We start from the raw sequence: 10,998 nt of genomic DNA, 5'->3' as shown, positions 1-10,998 counted from the left end.
TGATACAAAAATGTCTATCTCCCATTCACAAGAACATATAAACTATTATATCTGTTACAAAAGTGTTTGTATCCCTAAAGACATGTAGCATCCACTAGCAAAGTTGTTGGGATAAACTGAAATTTCATCAGAAGAGGTGATATATAAAAAAAGACAGGAGATCCATGGCATCCTATTTAGACACTCTCATTCTAATGAAGTTTACTGTACAAATGACCATATATTCTGTTGAACCAAATTTTAAAAATGTTCTTGGAGAAATTTTCATAATAGTCCATATACTACCATATCTTTTACAATATATTTGAGTTCCATTTTCTGTCATAAAAAAAATCACATATAAAATTTACTTTCTTTTATTCATCTTAATATTTTAGTCTTCTCATAATGGATTCTTTTTTTTTTTTTAAAGATTTTATTTATTTATTCGACAGAGATNAATAGGCTAATTTCCCCTTATATTTTAGTAGCGTTCTAATAGGAAGGGAACTTTTTAGAGAAGCAAACATCATCAGATTGGAAGAATATTCAGTAATAAATTAACCACTTCTAAAATTAATCCAACTCATACCTGCATTAGCATTTATCACTCTGCATTATATCAATGCACGTGTAGGTAATTTCTTGTGATTGTTCAAAAGGCCAATAATATAAAGCAAAGACAATTCCAAATATTTGCAATGTAAAATAATCTCATTTAGGGAGATGAAGGATTTCATTAGGTTGATGAAAACGATGCTGTGGCTGCTGATGATGGAAGACTGTGTCAATTACAGACAAAGCCATTGACAAATGAGAATTCGTAAGATATAAATCAATTAAAGACAATACTGACACATTTAGGTACTAGGTGCTTAAAAGAGAATGATTTGAACATGAAAGCATTAAATGAATCTCAGAAAATGAATGCTATCCTTGAATAATTTTTTTTAAGATTTTATTTATTTTGAGAGAGAGAGAGAATGAGCATGCTCCTGCAAGTGGGGACAGGTTGTGTGTGTGGAAGGGTACAGAAGCATAAGGAGAGAGAGAATCTCAAGCAGACTCTGTGTCCAGTACAGAGTCTGACGCAGGGATACAGGCTGCATCTCATGACCCTGATATCATGACCTGAGCCGAAATCAAGAGTTGGATGCCCAACCAACTGAGCCACCCAGGCACCCCATATCTTTGAATAATTTTTATATAGATTGATCATTTGAAGGGAAATGCTACAAAGTAAACGTAAGTGAAGGACATCATAGTATAGCACACTGTAATTTTTTGGTAGAAATTGTGAAAAAAATCAACACTTGATTCAAGTGTCTAGAACTAGACTGCTAGTGTTCCCTCTATACTTGCCTTCTCATCTGTAAACTGTTAATAATTACAGTACTTTTCTCATTCGGTTGTTATGGGGGTTAATTGAGTTAATAAAAATAAAAGTATTCAGAATAATGCCTGTCACATTGTAAGTTCAATATGAGTCATTGTTATGCTTTTGCTAAGAACTAGTGAGTAGTTGCAATTTTGTCCTGTTTTACTAAAATATAAAATACACATATTTTCCTATTTTTAGTTTCATCTTTCAAAAAAAAAGAGCTAAATCACACTCTTTCCCCATAATTTACTATGAAATTCTATCTTTAAGTCCATTCCTTTCAAGGCCTTTATCTACTACTGATATTTTCAAATACCAAAAACCTCCACTGGATCATAAAAATGTACTCTATATTTGTTATCTGCATATAATCAAAGTAACAATATAAATGTTCATTAATAGTATATTAGTTATTGGCCATTCGTCCTAAGTATTTTAATGTGTTCATGGTTACCTAACTTTATTCATATGTCTGGAGAATGTCCCTTTAATGTCCCATCTTCAACATAGATGTGGTAGGTGTAGTTGACAGAAAATTCTCAAGAAATTCTCCAAGTACAGAAGGGAGATTTGATAGAGCAGCGTTATTCAAAAGAACGCTGATGTGTACAAGAGTTTTCCCTGTACAGCCTGTGCGCACGCTGGTCACACACACACGCCTGCACAGAAGCACGTGTCTGACATACTGAATAAAAATTTCACATCTCTTTTCTGTGTTTGACTAATTAACTCTCTTAATTTCGATCCTTCTGTTCACTGAGTTTTACTCTAACTGTATGCAATATAGTCCTTTCAAATGGTAGAGCATCTTCACTCATCACATTTCACTCAATAAATTCATACCATGTTATACTTTTTTGTCCGACTCTCACAATGGAGAAGAAAATGACATATAGTATATTAGGAATAAATTGACATATGTAAAAATAATCTAATAAAAAATGAAGTCTCTGTCAAGAAGTAGAGTGCATTACAAGGGAGGTGAAAAGAGATCGACTTAGCACCACTATTACCAGCAAGATACAGTAGAAATGGTATACCTAGCCCTTCAATTGATCACAAAAACACAGTGAGACTTTTTTAAAATTTGAAAGGAAATTTGAGAGGTTCAGTAATAATAGTTGCCAATCAAGGCCTGTGCAGTCTCTAAATAGGAGCTTAAGGTAGGAAACCATGCATATTATTGCAATGCATTGATAATAAATGGGATTGGAAGCATGGGTTTATTTTAGTCTTAGGGAGGCAATTTATAAGACAACTCCCAGAGAGGTACTTGTAAGAGACCTTCTTTTATTCCTGGATGGTGTAAAAGAATTAAAAAAGGGAGAAATGGATTTTAATTTTGTATCTGTGTGTGTGTGTGTGTGTGTGTGTGTGTGTGTGTGTGTGTTTAAGTTCAAGCCTGTGTGCTTGAATACTTACAGGAATTGCAGACAGCTTATTTCTGGTCAGGTCAGTGTAGAATAGTAGCCAGATTGTCTTGACTCTTCTCAGTGTCATTACTTGGAAGAAATCATGGAAAAGCCTAAGGCCAAAACTCACCTTCCTGTGTTCAGAGAAGGGAAGCAAGGATCAGAGTAGACAAGACAACACACAGTTCTTACTGCCTCTGCCATGTCCAGGAGAGCTGTCATCTCTACATGGAATAGAATAAGGGAGCAATACCTTTCTGTTTCTATTAGAGTATACATCCTTGGATATAGCTTTGTCTGCTTTAATTTTTAATACTGATGAAATTATCTGGTATAGCATAACCACTGATGTTTGTTGAGTGTGGTAGAAGACAGTATAAACGATGATTTGTTCTAAAAAAAATGAACATTGAATCAAATGTGAATTTATTTGACCTTAGTTCATAAACATATATTTATTTTTGTTATCTTGGAGTGTTTACTTAAAAGTTACAGCTTCCCAAATGTTCCTGTTTGTTCCTGATATTTCCCAAAGAAATGGAGTACAGAAGGAACCTTCAAATTTTTTGCTGCTTAACTCACTGTTTTAAAAAGAATTAAATGAAGAATGACACATACCCCTTTAGAAATCTAAAAGAAATGATTTTGCATAATTAACAATTCGTTTTCTTAAAGCTTAATAAAAGAGGGGCAGCTAAACAATTAATTACTCATGTTTAATTTATGACCAATCTATGCAAATGTTACTTAGAAATGTATAAGATAAGTACGTACTTCAAAATCAAATGTGGGAAGATGAGTTACGTTATCTCGCAGCTAATTCTCAGAGGCTATTACATACCTTTCTCTTCTCTAGGGCTGCAGTGGATGAAACTACGTCCTAGTATTGGAGGAGGTCTGTTACACACTCCTGTTATTACCGAGAAGTAGCTTAAGCAAAGAAAATCAGATTCATTCTATTTCAAGAGAGGAGAGATTTGTTCAGCCTCTGCCTCTCTAACTATGACTGATCATATGACTGTATTTCTTTGTATTTTCAGCTTTATGTGGTGGAGATGTTCGAGGGCCTAGTGGAACAATCTTATCACCTGGTTACCCGGAATTTTATCCAAATTCTCTGAATTGTACATGGACTGTTGATGTAACTCATGGAAAAGGTAATTTGCCTCATGCAATGATAATTGGACTATCTTCTGAATTTTCATTGCATCTATTTTTATGTCATTGTCCTTTGCAATGTCATTTTGCATGAGCAAAAACAGATCAGTACTAAAATATGCTAACACAAAATCCAGTTTGAGTTACCGCAGCAGAGGATTATGCTTACTTATCTATAGTATTATAATATGCTTATGTTTCTACCAGATTGGTAATGTAAGAGATATTTATTTTCTTTTGATGTATTAAACTAATGGTATTTGGAATTTTCATATCAACAAAATCTGAAACAGGATGGCTTTTTGTCTCCAGAATAGTGTTAAGAGGTTGATTTCAAAAGTTCAAAAGGGAATAGGAAGATGATCTGAAGGGCTGAGCCGATTGTAAAGCGAACATAGCATGTTTATAAACATTGTTTTTAACATGTTTATGATTATTTATTATAATTATATTCTTCATATGAATTTATAACCATTCTAGAAATACTCATGTCTCTGTCTTCTATCAGAACTGCAGGCATATTTCACATAATTTATTGAGAGTATAAAATTGCACTGTACATGTGGTAGATGTTAATAAATGTCATTTGAACAAACAAAGGCCCTGTAGAACTAAATATGGTTCATTCATGCGATACAACCAAACTAATAAAGTAGCAATAGATGTGATTAAGGGAACACCTTAGTGGGAAAATGGTCATCCTAACATATAAAAACAAAAATGGATTAAAATTATTTACCTACAGATTTCTATGTGCTAATCTTTTAAAAAGAGTGAATTTAATCGTTTTAAAAACTGCTTTGGGGAAGTAGTTTTTCTTTTAGCTCTGTTGTTAAATCGTTACTATCAGTTTTTACTATTATAGCGTACTTACTGATATTACTATAGAAAATCTTTAAAAAGATCCTAGCAAGGAAAAGATGCTATTACAATTTTTAAAATTAAAGCTTATGTTTAATACATTTGAAGTCACTGCATTCTTGTAAATGAAATTTGCCTTTATTAAAATTATACATCATTTTATTGAGGGTGAGGATTATATTGGAGTTATTATTGTAATGAAATTAAATATTATTGAGAAAAAAGTTAAAATGAGTATTCTGGCACTGAACAGAAGGAATGAGGTGGAAGACTTTGTAAACTGTGCTTTTTGGTTTTCTCCATAATACAAGACCTCTTTGCTGGAAGTTAACCAGCGCATCCTATTATTCCAGCGTGCAGTGGATTAATGGAGTTTAAAATAAGCTTTCTCGTATTATACAAGAAAATGGAGGGCTACATACTGCCTGCTATGTAAATAGAGGTTTAATTAACACTTAAGGTTTTGCATCTTCACAGGTTGCAAGTGTTAATTAAATCTGTATTTACATGGCAAGAAATGCAGATTTAGATGCTTTTCTTTAAGAGCCAACAAAATTTGTTGGAAGTACGACTATTCCAAAGTGTAACCAAAGTTATGTGAAGGATCATCTCTTAAAGTTGGGAGACACTGTCAAGGTAATACAATCCAGCCTCTCACCCAGTACACCAGTTTCTTTCTATAGTGTTCCAGGAATATGATAAATTGGCCTGATATTGACACTTGTGTTGATGACAAGCTTATTCCTTAAGAAAACTTGCTCAATTTTTGTATGGTTGTAATTATTTGAAAATTATTCTGCCACTATTACCCCTGTTCTGCCCTTTGGAGNGATTCTGCCGCTATTACCCCTGTTCTGCCCTTTGGAGTTAGACAAAACAAACAAACACACAAAAATAACCTAATCCTTTCTCCACCCTAACTCTGCAATATACCAAGTCACTATTCTGTGCCCATCATGCCTTTCATGTCTGCTACCCCCAGTCCCTTATGCCAGCTTTTTTGGTCCCAGACTTTCTATCAATTCTTTATTGTAAGATATTTTTATTGTCATCACCATTCTAACCACCTTTGTCTGGATGTGTTCCAGTGTATTGATATCTAGGGATATCAATGTCCTTCGATAGTGTTTTTTCCCAGCACAAAACAGGGTATGGCATTATTTAACTCCACAAAGTATTTTCATTAGTGAAGCCTGTACATATTTGTTTTTATTAACTTTTTTGCTCTCATGTCATAACACTAATTTAAGCCCAAATTTTATATTTGTGCAGTTTTTTTTCTATCTTCAAATGCAAGACTTTTTTTTTTTTACAGTTGATGTTATCAAGAATCAGTGGACCTTTCAAATGTCTTGTGAAGTAATGTAGGTGTTACTTGCATTTTATAGACAAGAATCTGAAGTCACTAAAGGTTATTTATTTACACTCAAAGCCACAGTGCCTGTGAAGATTGGACAAAGAACTTGAATTTACATCCTATGACTACACATCAATTGCTCTTTTTCTGAAACCACATTACCTCCCTACCTATATCTATATATTTCATTGTCAGGTATGCGTCTTCATCATGACTCTTCATAATCCTGCTTTGTATTTGTTTGTTGTTTGTTTTGCTTACATCTCTTCTACTTACTTAACCTTGAACTGACCCTTTAACCTTTATCCTGATTCAGTAGCCATACTGAAGGGCAGTTCAGGCTTTTATATTTACCCCTCTTATATTTTCTCATATTAATTTTTATCTGGAGTTTTGTGAGATTATTTTGAAACGATTTACATTTCATTTATATTTACATATACAGTCAGAATTTTCTTAAATAAGCATGATCATCAAGACTTTAGTGGTTTATAAAAATCTTAACAGATCTAAGTATCTAAATATTTAAGTTCTAAGAAACTTCAGTTATATCATCAGTAACCTCTTCACCACTTAACACTAAGTCAGGGTGTTTGNATACATAGAGTTGTTTCAAATTCAGTTAACTATAGTATCGTTTAGCCTGTATTGCTCCTGTTTACAATGACACCAGAAGAAATTTTCCTTAAATATATTGCAGAAATCAAGATGCTAATTATATATTCTAGTCTACTAGAGATCTGGGTGGAGGGGACTACATTAAAAACAAAACAAAAAACCTTAGGCTTTTAAAGGTGGACTTGTCCTTAGATAAAGCATAGTCTTGTCCAATCCTATAAATTTAAAGATTGGGAAAAAGACACTCACTAGTCTGTATAGCACCCTCAGTGTCATAGTTGGTAGCATGACTACAACTGAAACCTAGATATTCAGTATATTTTGATTTTAAGCCCAAATCTTTTCACGTATGTGTGGGACAGTATTTGCCCTCATAGGGCTTCCTGAATGATCATTTTTATGAGAAGATACCATGATGTTGAAACCACTGACTTTTTCCCACTATTCCTCAAATACCCATTGCCCTATTAAGATTGCATGTCCTTACCTATCTGCCCCTTCTTCCTGAAATGTCTATCCTGGAGCTGCTTCTCGACAAAATTCCGCTTAATTTTGAAGATCATTATCTTCAGCAGCCTCTGCTGACCTTTTTAACNAGAGAATAAGAGAGTAGATGGGTAAAAGACAAGAAACATGTTGTTCTGCATATAATTTATATATTTTTAGAAAAATGTATTTATTCTGATATACACTGAATTAGTATGTGGGAAAATTAAAAATTCTGTTAGATCATGGTGCTAAGAAGCCCACTATTGAGTATAACATTGCCTTTCCAAGCCTTACTTCCTTTATTTGTAAAATGAATTTCTAGGGGTGACTTTAAGTTTAAATGAGATGATATATGGGAATGACTTGGTCCAGTGCTTTGCACAGAAGTGCTCAACAGCTCTTAGCAATTGTTATTGTCCAACATGAGACCTGATTTTTTTTTTATTACTCAGTCCTAGCCAGCCACTTTATAAAAGGAAACTTCTGTTTATCAGATGATGGTTTAAAGAATAAAATGTTTTCACTACTGCACAAAATTCTGCCAAAGGTCAATGAATTTAAGTAAGGAAATGATTCTAAGAACCTACTATACTCTAGGCATTACAGAATGTAAAGGTTTAGAAGACTGTAAATAACTCCTGGTGTATCTGAGGGAAAAAGCAAACCTAAACCAACAGTTCAAACATTCTGCTAAGTGCTCTGAAAGTGATTAAGTCAGTACAGCAGAGTATAGACAAGACAGTACAGGAGCAAAGAAAGAGAAATAGCCAACTTGTTAAAAAGGTCAGCAGAGGCTGCTGAAGATAATGATCTTCAAAATTAAGATTGTCTGTAGTAGTACATTAAAGGAGACCTTTAAAGAAAAGCGAAAAATAGAGGCGCCTGGGTGGCTCAGGCCTTAAGCATCTGCCTTCTGCTCAGGGTGTGATCTCAGTGTTCTGGGATCGAGCCCCACATCAGGCTCCTCCCCTGGGAACCTGCTTCTTCCTCTCCCACTCCCCCTGCTTGTGTTCCCTCTCTTGCTGGCTGTCTGTCTCTGTCAAATAAATAAATAAAATCTTTTAAAAAAAAGCAAAAAAATTAAAAAATTGGCTAAAAATCTAATCTAAGTAACAGAGGGCAACACTAGTTAAAATGCTTAGTGAACTTAAAATGGAAATTCAAAGATATATTTTAAAGTTTTAATTAAACTCAAATGAATGTGAGTGAGTGATATTCTAGCTTTATGTGTTGGACAAGGCATAGTTTACAGGCCAAGATTAAGGTAAACTTAATCTAGTAATTTGGAAATAGATGATCTAGAAAAAATAAATGTGGTTATCCCTCTATTCTAGAATAACCTCATCTAGAACAACATTATAATTTGGATTCCAGGGGAAAAACATTTATACAACCAAAGTGAATAAAATGTTTTTGTATCAGTTACAGTTCTGCTTTCTAGTTGAGTGGAATAATGAGGCAAGTAATCATTTCTTAATACAGAAACAAATTGATAAATAAATCTTATGTCCACTTGTTAACATTAAAGTTATAATATTATAATTATATGTTTATTTAATGTAATTTATATATATATAAAATCATACAAATGCTGCCCTTGTTTTCAGTTCTTACTCTAGTATTTGCATGAAAATACTTGCCTTCTAAAATAATGAATAGCATATGAGCATAATCAGCTTTAACCTAGAATGTTAAAAGTATGTCCAAATAAATGTTTTAAACAATAAAATATTAGCTCATCAACATGGAACAATTCCTTTTGTTCTCCCTTGTAATTACAAGGTAAGTGCATGCTCTGAGAATAGTTTTAGCTAAGTTACTTCTTAGGATGGTGTATAAATTACAATATTGTTGTTTAATCAACTGTACTCTCTTATACCCTGAAGAGCATTTAGCTGTTCATTTTCTAGGTGTTCATTCATTGCTTGGAGAAATTTTCTCGTATAAATCTATAATATAACAATTTTCAGTGTTTGGGCGCTTCGGTCTTACATAAACCATTCCTTTGAAGTCCTGTTTTTTCCAGAATATGGATTAATTGAACTCCTTGTAGATGAGAGGCACAAGAGCCTTTGTCATTTAGATTAAAACCATTAAGTAAAATGCATTTCAAAAGTGCAAATGATTTCATCCAAAATGTTATTTTGTGTTTGAAAATATGCACCTATTATGCTACTATAATAAGTCAAAATTGGTGAAATGGAAATGTTTTAATGCAGAAGAAAGAATACGAGATAAATAGCTACGTTTTCAATTTATCACTCAGAATGTGACATTTTCTTATCTATATTGAATTTCACACATAAAAGTACTCATTAAGTTATTCGATCTTTCACAAAGGAGGAAAGTATGTGTGTCATTAGTATGTTCCCATAATTATACATATCGTCACTTTTTAAATGTCTAACTAAACCCAATAGCACCCAGTTTGCAAACAATAGCAAAATGCACATAAACGTGAATACTATCATTTTCTTTGTCCTCCTCTCCATCTCATTTACAGAATATAACCTCGAACCTTGTGAAGATCCTAGAATTCCTCAATATGGTAACAGAATTGGGTTCAACTTTGGGGTTGGTGACACTCTGACCTTCTCGTGCTCATCAGGTTACCGACTGGAAGGGACGTCAGAGATCATCTGTCTTGGTGGTGGCCGACGAGTGTGGAGTGCGCCTCTGCCAAGGTGTGTGGGTACGTGGTCAGCTGCTTTCATTTGCTTGTACGTGTAGTCACTGTCCATGGAGTTGCATGGTTCCACACCCTTCGTTCTTTTATAATCTGTTGAATTTCTTCATTTATTTCATATTAGTTTTTTCAATTTTTTTTTCCGCTTGGCAATCTGGTGTACCTCAGTTAACTTCTCAACTGCTCCATTTAAGCAACCATGCTTCTAAATTTCTTTTCAGATGATGTTAATAAGGAATCAATAGATATATAAATAGATGATAGCTAGCTAGCTAGGTAGATAGATAATCATATTTTCAGAGCTTAGAGAAAATTATATTCTTATATTCTGTTGATAGATGATTTCCTATGACTTGTTTTTCCTTGATTTTCCTATGATTGAAGTTTTGGCAATATTTTATAATTTAGGATGCACATTAATGAAAGATGACTATGAAGGAAAATGTGTCAAATAAATAATGGGTAATTTAAGGACTATCGAGGCACGTATTGGACTCAATATTTATAATCAACAAAAATGAATCTGTTATGATAGATGAATTAAGATGGCAATACATTTTATGCTGTGAAATAAAGAGTAACAATAATTAACGTACTGCAAGTTCAGAACACCATCCCAGCCTTTAGAAAAGAGTGTTTTAGCTGATAAAAAGAAAAAAAATAAAATTCTGTAGGGAAGAATGAAGGACTTTTGATTAAGACCTATTTAAAGTAGGAAATAAGGAGGCAAAAATTTCTTCAGGTCATTAGTCATTCAGTGGTTGCCAGTACTTGTTTTTATGACAGAACAAGATATAAATGGTCATTTTATAATTATTTTAAAGCTGTTAAAACTCTCAAAAGCATTTAATTTGAATTTACTTNAACAATAATTAACGTACTGCAAGTTCAGAACACCATCCCAGCCTTTAGAAAAGAGTGTTTTAGCTGATAAAAAGAAAAAAAATAAAATTCTGTAGGGAAGAATGAAGGACTTTTGATTAAGACCTATTTAAAGTAGGAAATAAGGAGGCAAAAATTTCTTCAGGTCATTAGTCATTCAGTGGTTGCCAGTACT

General features: G+C 33.3%; 1 protein-coding gene across 1 annotated transcript in view; it reads left to right on the top strand.

Annotated features, from left to right (window-relative positions):
- Window positions 1-10,998, top strand: part of CSMD3 (CUB and Sushi multiple domains 3) — a 1,149,842-nt gene that overhangs the window by 780,670 nt on the left and 358,174 nt on the right. The window contains 2 exon segments of the mRNA XM_034668518.1: window positions 3,813-3,929; window positions 9,759-9,947. Of these exon segments, the coding sequence (XP_034524409.1) occupies window positions 3,813-3,929; window positions 9,759-9,947 (306 nt within the window).

The sequence above is a fragment of the Ailuropoda melanoleuca genome, chromosome 9 (genome assembly GCF_002007445.2).
Source record: "Ailuropoda melanoleuca isolate Jingjing chromosome 9, ASM200744v2, whole genome shotgun sequence".
NCBI lineage: Eukaryota > Metazoa > Chordata > Mammalia > Carnivora > Ursidae > Ailuropoda > Ailuropoda melanoleuca.
This window is presented reverse-complemented; position numbering and strand designations above follow the sequence as displayed.